This window comes from Vitis vinifera, chromosome 10 (genome assembly GCF_030704535.1).
Source record: "Vitis vinifera cultivar Pinot Noir 40024 chromosome 10, ASM3070453v1".
NCBI classification, from domain to species: Eukaryota; Viridiplantae; Streptophyta; class Magnoliopsida; order Vitales; family Vitaceae; genus Vitis; species Vitis vinifera.
This window is the reverse complement of record NC_081814.1, coordinates 1,657,909-1,670,389: the sequence shown is the minus strand read 5'-3', so window position 1 is coordinate 1,670,389 and position 12,481 is coordinate 1,657,909. Positions and strand designations below refer to the sequence as shown.

The 12,481-nt window shown below is 28.8% G+C and overlaps 1 protein-coding gene across 1 annotated transcript; it reads right to left on the bottom strand.

The window, feature by feature from the left end:
• Positions 1–1,925: 1,925 nt before the first annotated feature.
• Positions 1,926–10,979, bottom strand: LOC100854782 (uncharacterized). Its single transcript, XM_059740381.1, has 5 exons — positions 10,392–10,979; positions 7,530–7,733; positions 6,794–6,851; positions 4,096–4,690; positions 1,926–2,888 (listed from the first exon to the last, which is right to left on the bottom strand). Exons 1-5 carry the CDS (start codon positions 10,933–10,935, stop codon positions 2,166–2,168), a joined length of 2,124 nt encoding a protein of 707 aa, XP_059596364.1. The 5' UTR covers positions 10,936–10,979; the 3' UTR covers positions 1,926–2,165.
• Between the last annotated feature and the right edge of the window lie 1,502 nt (positions 10,980–12,481).

Sequence of the window (12,481 nt, the reverse complement as noted above, 5' to 3'; positions counted from 1 at the left end):
ATCTTCAGGCTGCGAAATATGATGTTGTTCAGGATCCAAAGTAGATTTTGTTATAGGGAACTGGTAAGTGTTGATGCAGATTTGCTAGGGTCTTAGCTACAGTTTGTAAGGGATCATTACTTTTTGTAGTTGCTGTAGGGACCCCTCCCTTGATGACACATGACGCACATTTTATGATGACACGTGACACACGTTCCTATCCGGATTAACCCTATCCGGATCTCCCCAAGAGTACACGTGGCGCGCTTCTCCTATCCGGACCCTTAAGAAAGAAGCGTACGACACTCACAAACATCACATCCGGACGATCGCCATAACACATCCGAACGACCGATATATCATATCCGGATATGTTTTGTCCAGATCGTTGACTGAAGAAAGCAAGTCTTACACATCATTCCAATAACCTGCCACGGCCCACGTTCCGCCACCTGCAGAGTGAAAAGACAGGAATGAAGTGACGACAAGTCACTTCCCACGATCTCTAACAACCGCGGTGCCTCCCACGATTTTTGTCAGCCGCCTGTAGGGTGATGATGGCCCTGCCACCACCTAGAGGCATCATGACAAGCCAAAATATCTCCCTACCATTAAAGAGGGAAAAAACAAAGCTTCTGATACTATATATATGAACCTTCACACAAAGAGAAAGGTAAGCTTGTTGATTTATCTCTCTTACCATGGCTGACAAAATCATCGGAGGGTGCGTCCGAACACCCTGCCCGGACGCCTTTTGCAGGAACGACTGAACCAGGAATCTATATTGGTTGAGATCGTGTGTTCATCCATTTGGCAACTACGTGGATAACCAGGGACGCGAGACCTCAACAGTTGCTTCAATGGAATGATCATTCTTTCGTGCATGCTCAATCTTCCCTGGAAAAGATGTAGTAATCAAGTGTTGCAGCGTTACTGCGATATCATCTACCAGCTTAAGAAGAAGTTGTTGATCCTCTGATGTATTTTTTACTTTTTGCATTATATGATTCAATCATATTTTGGAACATTTCCATCCTTGCCATTATAAGTTGGAATTTAGAAGTAGGTGACTTCATAGGCTGTGTAGAAGCAGATGACATATTGGAGGGCAGAATGAAAGAAGGCTCAAAAAGAGGGCTTGATGAACATGCTGGTGCTGATGTTGCAAGTACAGACAGTGCCTCTGATATGCCTTCCTGTCTATATGGTCGAAAGATAGCATCTTTTGAGGGTGCAGCGTTGCTTAATGCAACATTAATTGGATTTTTTATTGTTGGTTGTGCGTGCATGGTAGTGTAGAAGTATTTTTCTTAGCTCTCTTTTGTCTATGGGGTGTGCTATGTGCTGCGTCGTCACTCTCTGAATTCTTAAAATTCTCCCAATAGTTAACATCATAAGTATCGTGACAAACCCTTCTCTTTCTATCATCAAATTTGAAGCCTCTTCTGATCAAGTACCGTGTCAGTAATCGAGGGAGTGGTAGTGGGTATAAGACTGAAGACTTGGTCTTTTTTTAGCTTCACCTTTGAATGAAAGTAGTAGAGAATGCACACACTCCACCATTCACCCTTATACATGCAGTACAAAGTCTCAAGAAATTTATCCCTCTTCATTTTGTGACCGAAAGGTGATATATCAGTCTTCAAAACTAGGTCTACAAACCACAGCACCTGAGGCATCTCATGCCTTCTAACCCATGTCTGTGTCATGAGTTACTCGTTTATGATACAATGATTCCGCAGAAAGTTGATTTACTCGTTGCTCACCAAAATCAATTAAAAAATAGGAGAAGATGTCACTAGAGTTTTTGTTCTGTCTCAGCTCCAGAACTTATTTAATATATAAAAAGGAATAGAACAAGAGTGGAATACCTGCCTTTGTTACACGAAACCTCATGCTCTCCCAAAAACATCCCATCTGCTCATAACTCTCACAAAACAAAATACTATCGAAAAAGTAATAAAAATTTAGTTAAATAGAATCTCTAAAATTAGAATTTAAAACATACATGCACCATAATGAGTCACCAATTAATACAACACTCTCAACATGCTAATTAACTTCACACAGACATGTTCTATTACTACTTGGAAATAGAAAAGGAGAGGACAATTCCGGTGATACGTAATTATTCATCCATTCATGTGCTCTGAAAAGAGTTCTGAAACGCCATTCTTTTTCTTCTTTCAAACTCGAGTACAAGGAGCTGCAGTTGGCTGACGTGGTTGGATATTATTCCCATAAATCTGAAACTTTTTCATGGTCCAGAGGAGTCCTTTTTTAGCCCCATAAGTGGGAAATGAAAAGGGGAGAAGGAGAATTGGAACAAATTTTTTGACCAATTCTGTGCTGCGCATCAGGACTGCTGAACGTAGAGGTGAATATGAGAGAAAGAAAATGGGAACAGGAAGAAATGCAACCACATACCAAAAGACACTTTCCCAATTATGTGTCATGATCAAAACTATAGTGGCTCCAAACGCCACCGCCATCATTGAGACCGAGAAGACCATAAATTTAATTCCCAGCGTCAGCTTCTTAAGAAGATAGGTTTCGAAGTGTTGTAGTGGAAATGTGGATGTAAGGATGGATAGAAATATACCCACAGATGTCAAAGCGAAAGTGAGGGAGATCACATCAGCCATAATGAAAACCACAAACAAGGATTTACCTTTAAGGATTGGAATGCCGGTTTCTTGATTAGGACCTCCTGGTACCGTGTAGGCTGCTGCGAAGGCAACAGTGGCTATGAAAACAGAAAGAATGGTGCAATTCTCAGTGGTAGCCCTTAGCCATTCCTGGGCGTCTTTATGGAGATTTTCATTAGAAGCAGCAAATAATTCTTCAGCAGTCTTTTGATCGTTGTTGAGAGGCTCGGTCAAATGCATCTTACAGGCTTTCTTCACGTCCTGCACCCACACATACAATCACAAGTAGCACCATGGTTCAATTGTAATACATATAAGCATTTTTGTTGTTTGTAATCCTTCCATCTATCACTGGATCAAAGTCAAAGGGTTATTTCATTAAAAGAGCAGTCACATATTCCATAACAAAAAATATCCTCCATCTTTTAGAAAAAATAACCTCCAAATGTGTGGATTATCTTGTCCTTTTTATACAAATTCTTCAAATTAAAATAGGGTGACTCATGAACTTTTAGGTTATGTTTGATTTTAAAAAAAAATTGAAGGGATAAAAGTAGAAGAAAAGAAAAATGTAAAAAAAATAAAAAAAATAAATTTAAAATAAAAATTATCCTTATATATTACTTCAAATTTATTTTACCTCTTTCATACAAGGACAATAATTTGAAAATGACATAAGTTTATAACTAATTTTCATTATATTTTAATGTCTTTTATATTTTATATACTAAAACAAAAAATGAGAAGATTATTTTTTTCAATATTATTTTTCTTTCTTTAATACTTTTCTAGAACCAAACATAATATTAACTTTCACTCGAAGTGAGCTGAATATCATTCATTATCTAGTAACTTAAAACTCACAAGTTAATTAGCATTTTTTAATATGGCAAGACTAGCTTGGTCTTAAGTTTGAACCTCATTGATGTGTTTATTTTCCCATGCATTTACTAAGCCTTGTGTAAATCTAAAAAAGTCCTTAGTGATAACTTGATGGGTCATTCTACAATACAATATCGAAAAACTAATTTCCATATATAAAATACTTAAAAGTATATGAAAATACACAAAAGTAAAGACTAAAGAAAAATTGATACATGGTAAACATGATCTTATTTGTTTATACTTTTTAAAATGGTTTTATTTATATCTACTTAGGACTTATTTATTGTATTCAAATTGCATTTCCTAGTAGTTTGGTTTTATTTAATTTTACATCAAAAACTAGTATTTTATACTTTTATTCAATGAATTAGTTTTTATTAACCACAATAATGCATGACTCAAATTTGGAATTTAGTACCCAATAAGTGGCTTATCATTTTCCTAACCGAGGTACATATTTTTCATCAATTACCTCATAACTTCTTTTTTTTGGGTAACGAAGACTAATAATCAAATGGCTTAAATAAGTGTATGCATGGACACAATGATTATGTTCATCACTAATGGGTTAGTTGAAGTGCACCTGAAAGAGCATCAACTGGTTTCGTAGCTGGAATGCAGGATTTTGCATCTTTTCACTGGCTTGACTATTTTGGCTAACCATATGTAGTAAGGAGTTTCCTTGGTTATCTGTAGCTAAAAATAGTCTTCTTGGAAACACTTCAGACTTTACCAACATATCAAAAATTTCTTCATCTTGATGAAGGATTGCCACTTGTAATATGTTCATTCCCTCGTTATTAGTATGCTCAAGCTCCATAGGATGATATAAGAGTATTTCTTCGACAATCTCTTTAATGTTTGATATTGTTGCCAAAAATAATGGAGTTTCATTGCTCTTCTTACACTTGTTGGAGTTTTGCCCTTCAATTTTTTGAGGGTTTTGTCCTTCCATTTTTCGAGACTCTTGTCCATATTTTTTCAGAAGCAATTCAAAGGAGTGTTCTTCTATTTTCGATTGTTGTCCATCTATTTTTGAGAACAATTCAGAAGAATGTTCTTCTATTTTCAACCCCTCATTGTTACTTGGGACAGCTTCTTGAGAATCAATACTAGCATGCCATGAAGCATCCTTCTCTACCAAAAGCTTGGTGAGTCTTTGAAGTGTCGGAGAGCATCTACATTCAGTAACGTGAGACACTAGGGATTAATATGACATAACATTGAAAAGCATTTGATAAAAAAGTGCTTTTATAAGGAACGTGTTTCACAAATTTAAAAATCAACTACTAAAACATGGAAATTCATAAATATTAATTTATAAGTAAACAACTAATATTGAGATACTCAATTCACTAAAATACTGAAAAGCACCATGAGTAAATGACCTAGTATTAGTAGACATATTGTGATTAATATTATATCAATAGAGTACTCCAACAACAGTAGCCTTCCATAATATATTTCTAATTTAATCCATTATAAATGATGAAGAACATTTTACAATTTTTTTTCCTAGTGATTGGTAAATTGATCTATTAAGAAAACCGTTTTTTTTTTTCGGTTTTTCACTTCCTTATAGAAGTCTTTAAAAGTTATTAAAAATTAGGTGAATGCCAATCAGAAGTAGTCCTTTGGAAAAAAATAGTTTCATTTGTTTTTGCAGACTTAGAGTTCTCAAATTATAAAATTTAAAATTCACTTAATCTATTTTGCCTTAAGTTAGTCACTTAATATATTAAGTCTTAATATTCACTTGTTTTTAGAGGTGCTTGATTGCATTTAAGTACATTCTAAGATAGATTTTTTTTTTTTTAATTTTCCAAGTAAAATGCAAGTACTCGTAGTTGTTCCAAAAAAAAAAAAAGGGAAGGCTAATGTATGTAATATTATAAATTTTCTAAAATTAAAATTTTATTTATTTATTTAAAAATCCTTTATTGAATTTACCCAAAAAGTCTTACCTAAAAGTATGTCAAATGGACCTTAGTCAAAACATGATTTATTTATTAACTTCTTTTATTAGCTTCCTTGGGACAATTTCTCTTTCAAATAAGTGAGATCTCTGTATCTAAAGTTAAAATCATCATATATAGATGTTGCATAGCTTTGCTGAAAGTTATATACCTAAGTTAATAATCTCCTATATAATTTATGTAACTAATTACATTATTGACTCAAATTCAAAATTTGATATAGTGACAAATCAATATCCTAAGAATTTCTCTTATGAAATCTAAAAGAAAAATTCAAGCCTTTTTTGAGCCTAGGAGTAGGCTTGAGCTGAGCATTAACTCTTCCATGAAATGTAAGAATTTTTAAAGATTTATATAGCAATGACAATGGTTTTTAAAAACTACTTTAAAAAAAAAATAATTTAAAAAATATAAGGTAAGTTCATACTTTTTGTATAAGAGTCTTTACTCTTATATTCAAAAGTAACTAATGATTACATAAATATTGATGGTTGGATTTTAAAATCAAACAAAAGTTTGAATAAAAAACACTGGTGACATGAAAAATGATAAAAACATATAGAAATATTGAGAAAAAAAACTCAACGAAATGATAAAACAAATAATTATATACATACTTAAGTTATTTTATCAAAGAAAATTATATATGCATGATAAAATTTATAATGTTTAGTAATAATATGAAGAATTTGAAAACACATATATTAAACCCATTTACTATTAAAAAAATGATATATTAACTTCAAATATATTTAAGGATATCAAATAAAATAATGATACATATTCAATTATCTTTAATTTTTAAAAAAAAAATAAAATAATTTTTAAAAGTCATTATCTTTATAAAGTAAATTTTAAAGAGTTTTTATATTTTATAGAGGTATTATCATCACTTTCTAATTTTAAAAATAGAAAATAAGAAGTGTGTACAAATGACATCTTTGTGTCCATTTGGATGCACTTACTAATTTTTATATAAAATATAAGAATTCGTTGAGCTTATATTGAAAATGTTATAATTTTAAAACTGATTTTTTTTTTTTTTAAATTACCACTCAAATTTAAAAAATTTTAAACTAATTTTTGAGAACATAAGATAAGTTATCTTTGTGTAAGAGTTTCTACTTTTTACTTAGAAGTTTTAATTTTTTTTTTTAAAACAAAGTAAGTAATTCTAAACAAAGCCTTAAATTTTAAATTTCTAATTATATTTTGAGTTTATTATGCAAGAGCTTTTAAAAACACTAACCATCAAGCTTTTAAAATAAATAAGCAAGGTACAAACCAAAACTTTTCATATCTCACCTTTTATAACTTTTCATGCTGGTATCACCATTCCAGGTGTTATCTTTGCTGGTACACACTGAACAAAATAATAAACATATGTAACAGAAATGAATATAGATAGTACTTAGAAATTATAAGAAATTGAGGTAAAAGACTAATGGTGAATGACACAAAAAAAAGAACCAAATTTGATTAAACAAAATCCATCCGACCTAATCCTTATTTTATTAGACAGGAAAATTTGAGGAATAAAACACTTACATTCATTAAAGCCCCCATTTCACAGTATGGAAGTTATTATAGACATTAAATTTTACTTGCTCAATTTCATTCTACTATGTATCAAGCTGCATCCATTGGGTTCAAATAAATTTTAAAGCCATTAAATGGTTCAATTGAGTTAGATTGATTTGAACGTTTGAATGTAAATCATACATTGTTTTATTCGATTCACTTCCCTTAAAGTAGTTCTATGTAATCAAGAACATATTATGTTCATATGCTATTTTGAAAAAATAATGTAAATTAAACAAAAGAATAAATTGGAATTTATAAGATAGCTAATTAACCAAACTACAAACTAAATTTTTCAAAAAAAGAGCGAATATATAAAAACATGTATAACATTTCGGAATTATATTAATGCCAAACACAATTTCTAAAATAATGTTGCCTTATAAATGAAAAAATAAGACTAATTGAGCAAATGAAGAATAGATGATGACAAGGAAGAAATTAAATATATTATACTCACTATTGAATATCTTCTTGAGGTTATTCCCGAGCTCTTTAAATGGATCTAACGTGATCATAAGTTCCTCCATGACTCCTGGTCTCATTTTTGTATTTTTCCCAAATGCACTTGGATTGCATGCGAGATATTGAAGAGCAGTCATTGAATCAAGATCTTTTTCTTCAATTAAACATGGGTAGATCCTCGCAATGATGAGGGCCAAGTCTATTTCATTTTAATTTTTGAGAGATAATGCAAAAAAACAAAAATATTACATTAGTAGCCTAATATTGTCTTTGCATTCCAAAACATATTTGAAAGAGAAATATGCATATCAATTGTCTTATTTAATTAATTAATTAAAATATAAATTATTTAATTTTTATAAATTTTTATGAACTCTTCAATTTTTATACACAAAGAATAATAAATTTGAAGATTGTATTTAAGAAAAGCTTAATGAGTTTAAATTTATTATTTAATTTTAAAAAAAAATTCTTTTCTTTTAGTTTCTTCTTTATTTTCTTTTCTTCAATTTTCCCCATTTCTATAATCCACATGATATCTAGGTTAAAAGAAGACATGATATGTCCTAAAAGCTTAAACGTCCATTGTACAAACACATGCTTTTAAAGCTTAACTAATTAAATATAATTTTTTTTAAAGACTTGAAGTGGGTTATGATTTATGTTATCCAATACACTTTTGGGTACCATTTTTAGACCTAAAAAAGAGTTTTCTGGAATAATAGAAGCTCTTTTATTTTATATTTGATTACATTTAAAAAGTTGTTTGAATGATATGTCCTAAAAGCTTAAACGTCCATTGTACAAACACATGCTTTTAAAGCTTAACTAATTAAATATAATTTTTTTTAAAGACTTGAAGTGGGTTATGATTTATGTTATCCAATACACTTTTGGGTACCATTTTTAGACCTAAAAAAGAGTTTTCTGGAATAATAGAAGCTCTTTTATTTTATATTTGATTACATTTAAAAAGTTGTTTGAATGAAAATATTAAGATTTAAAGTGGTAAAAGCTATAATATAGTATCTTTTGGCCAAAAGACCACAAAGTTAATATTTGTTTAAAAATTAGAAAAATTTTATATAATCTCATTTAAATTTGGTAACCAAACGTTGGTTTGGATATGTTTTTTAGTTTTTATTTTTAAAAGCAAATCATGGTAATAAATTCTATATAAAAGATAGAATCTCTTATATAAAAGTATAGATTTATATGATGTTTTTAAAATTTTTAAAATTTGAAGTAATTAAAATATTTTGATACCTCAGTTATTTTAAAACCATTACCTTTTCAATATATTTAAAAATATATATATATATATATATATAATATCTTCTACTCTTTTCTTATTTTAAAAATAAAAAACAGGACATGTATCAAAACGGATAATAATAAATCTATTTTCAAGAAGCTAAAAATATTTCTTAAATTGTTCCTTCAAAGAGTTGTAATCACATCAACCCAGACTTTAATTAGATCATGCACTAATATTTCAAATTTTTAGCACTTATGCTGATTATAAAACACTACCTAAGGCTTTGTTTGGATTGTAAAATGAAGTAAAAAAAAAATCCAAATTTTCTTGCTTAATATATGTTGAAATTCTTGAAGAAAAATTAAATACAATAAAAGAAATTAAATATTTAAAATTTATATAGATGAAAAGAAATATTATATCATATTTCATGTTTAGTTGGTAATCAAATAAGATAAGTTATCTCATCACTTATCCTATCAAATATTTAACCAAGTATAGGATGAGATACACAATGAGATATATTATCCATTTTTTATTTATTTTTTCTATATGAGAAATGTTAATTTCATGTTAAGATATGAGATATACATAACTAATATATCATAAATTTATTTTTTAATCAGTTTTTTATTTTTATTTTTATTTTTTTATATACTCATTTGCAAAATAATTTTTTTTATTATAAATTCAATTTATGGTTAAAAAAATTATAAAATAATATTAATATATAATATATATAAAAATTAATTTTATATATTGAATAACATAATATAAAATTTTTTATTATAAAGTTTAAATATTTTAATCATCGATATTGTTAAATATAAGAGAAACTTAATTTTTTTAAATAGAAAATAATGGAATATGATATAATGTTTATTTTAAACATTAAGAATAATATATATTTCATATCATTTTTTTTATTTATTTTACAAATTAAATATAAACATAGTATAACATAATATATCTCATTGAATATGCTATCTTAATATATATAATATCCTATGATATTTAATTACTATTATATATCTCATTCGAAATCATATCTTATGATATTTAATTACTATCTAATAGGATATGATATCGTACCATATACATATCCTACCCTATTTCATCTCGCCAACCAAACATAACTTTATAGATGAATTAAACTTATATTTGATTGGTTTGATATGACATGAGATAAATAAGAGAAGAGATATTATATCTTATCTAATGTTTGGTTGTTGATAAGATAAAATAAATTATCTTATTACTTATTATATTCTACATTTAATCAAACTTGTGATAGAATAAGTTGTGAGATATATTATTTATTATTTTTTAAAATATCTCTTATTTATTTTTATCCTTTTTAATGTTATTTATTTTATAAAATAAAAAAATTATTATTAAAAAGTAGCTATATATATATATATATCATTTTGTTTTTTTGTTTTTTATTTTACAAACAAAATATAAGTGTAACATATCATAGCTTATTGAATACATTAGTTAAATATCATATTTTATTTGGACAAGAAATTCATATCATAAGATATGAATATGTTATCCTATAAGGCAAACCAATCGGAACCTCAGAGCATAATAACTCACCAAAACACTCAGTGGTGACGGAAATATGAAGAACTGTTCTTTTATCATCCCTCTGCAAATGGCGTTTAACTTCTCGTGCACTCCTGTTGTTTAAATCCATGTTCACAGCCAGAAACTTAAACATTTCAATTTGACCATAGCGGGCTGCACCAAAAATAGGCGTCTCTCCTAAGTCGTTACGCGCAATTAGCAACATCGGATCTTCGACCTGATATCTCTCCACCATCTTCTCTGCTACATCTTTCATGGTATTACTGGAGGCTAGTTGGTGGAGTATAGTGTTGCCTTCGTCGTTTTTGATATTGGAAAGTGGATGGCAGCCGTCTGCGGTCAACTTTTGCAGTAACTCGTTTACTAGATCCTTTTGTTTGAAGCGAATGGCCAGATGAAGGAATGTGTTGTTGTGACTCTTACTAATTCTCTGCAATGGGTATTTAGGAGGCTGATCACCGCAGACTTTGGCCACATACGGGGTTTCTTTTTTCAAAGCTTCGTACAATTTTTCAATGCGTTTCTTTTGTTTGGTGTAATTGGTATCCGCCATGAGAGTGTTTTTGGTGAGGGAGAGCAGAGCAGAAGGCTTTAGAAGTGAGGGTTTTGGTGGGGGTGCTTCCACAATCACCGCAGAGTCCCTTTAATACCATTTGAGGATGCCCTCAAGCATGACGACATATGCCACAGGATTTACAAAGAGGTGGTTGGTGGTCTTAATCCATGCTTTGGACCCACTCAGCTACAGGAGCATTTTTAAAAGTTCATGGCCTACCACACAAGCAATTTGTCATTCTTATTATCCGTCCATTTGAGACTAATTAGCAAGGGTAAACTTACAGGTTTCTCAAATTAGTATCACTATAATTTGAGATCGTTTAAGAAAAAAAGGTGGGGGAACTTACAACAACAGGATGATGAGATGCTTTATGCATAATTGAAAACTTGTTCCTAATATATATATATATAAATTCTAAAATTAAGTTATGTTTACAAGACCTTAAATGTTGTTTCATATATTTAAAATACAATCTTTTCATAAGTTATGTCTCTTTTTTGCATTGTTTCTTTTTTTGCATAAATAATATATAACCGTCAATATATTAATTTAATAGTTTAGAAAAAAAAATTAAATTGGTTATGGTAAACAACCTTAATATTTAAGTAATAATTAAATATTAGAATTCATATAAATAATTGAAGTATAATTTAATTTAAAATTATTTAAATTATTAAACATTAAATATTTAATTTTACCAAGTGCTTAGAAGTTTCAAGAGATAGAAAACATCAATTTCACCAATTTCCAAGAATCTCTCTCCACATTTTGCCAAGAAAGATGCTTGAAAGGACTCAGAAAAACTTTTCTTTAGATTGCGAAAGAATAATGATAACAACTAGTCATAGAAATTTTTTTTTATTTTATTTTAAAGGCAAAAATAATTTTCATGGTTTTTAAGAATAGTCATAAAAACATGAAGAAATAACTAGCCAAACTTGAGACATAAATTATTTTAGAAAATGACTAGATTCTTCAATCAATCTAACACATAAAATCTAAGTTATTGAATAAAGGTACAAATAATATGATCAACTTACAAAAGAATAGGAATAGATACAAATAATAGCATTGAAGTACAAAAGAATGAAGCCAATATATAGAACAATAAAACATAAAAAATAATGAAACATTTATAGAATTATTAAACATAAACAATAATGAAACATTTATGTTTTATTGTTCTATATATTGGTTTCATTATTTTGTACTTCAATGCACATATACTACAATTTGATTGATTGTACTTTTCAATATACACTTATTGAATACTATAGCAGGATATTAATATTTTAATTAAAAATATAAATTATATTTTTAATAATACATAAAAATAATATCAATCATATTTTATTTAAAATGATTTATAAATTTAAATATAGAAAATATAGATTTTTATGATTGAAATTTAATTGTTAAAATAAAAAATTTTGAATTTGATATGGCTTGTCCCAATGATAAATATTGATATTCTAATAATATCAATAATGCATGGAAAGAGTAATATTCTATATTGTGATCACTAGATTAGTAGGCTTAG

Bases quoted from the DNA above. Each gene is read 5' to 3' on its own strand.
- LOC100854782 (XM_059740381.1), bottom strand. From the start codon at position 10,935: ATGGCGGATACCAATTACACCAAACAAAAGAAACGCATTGAAAAATTG. The intron at 7,734-10,391 runs GTGAGTTATTAT...AAAATGAAATAG, and splicing joins CGTCACCACTGAGTGTTTTG to ACTTGGCCCTCATCATTGCG. The intron at 6,852-7,529 runs GTGAGTATAATA...TATTTTGTTCAG, and splicing joins CCTCAAGAAGATATTCAATA to TGTGTACCAGCAAAGATAAC.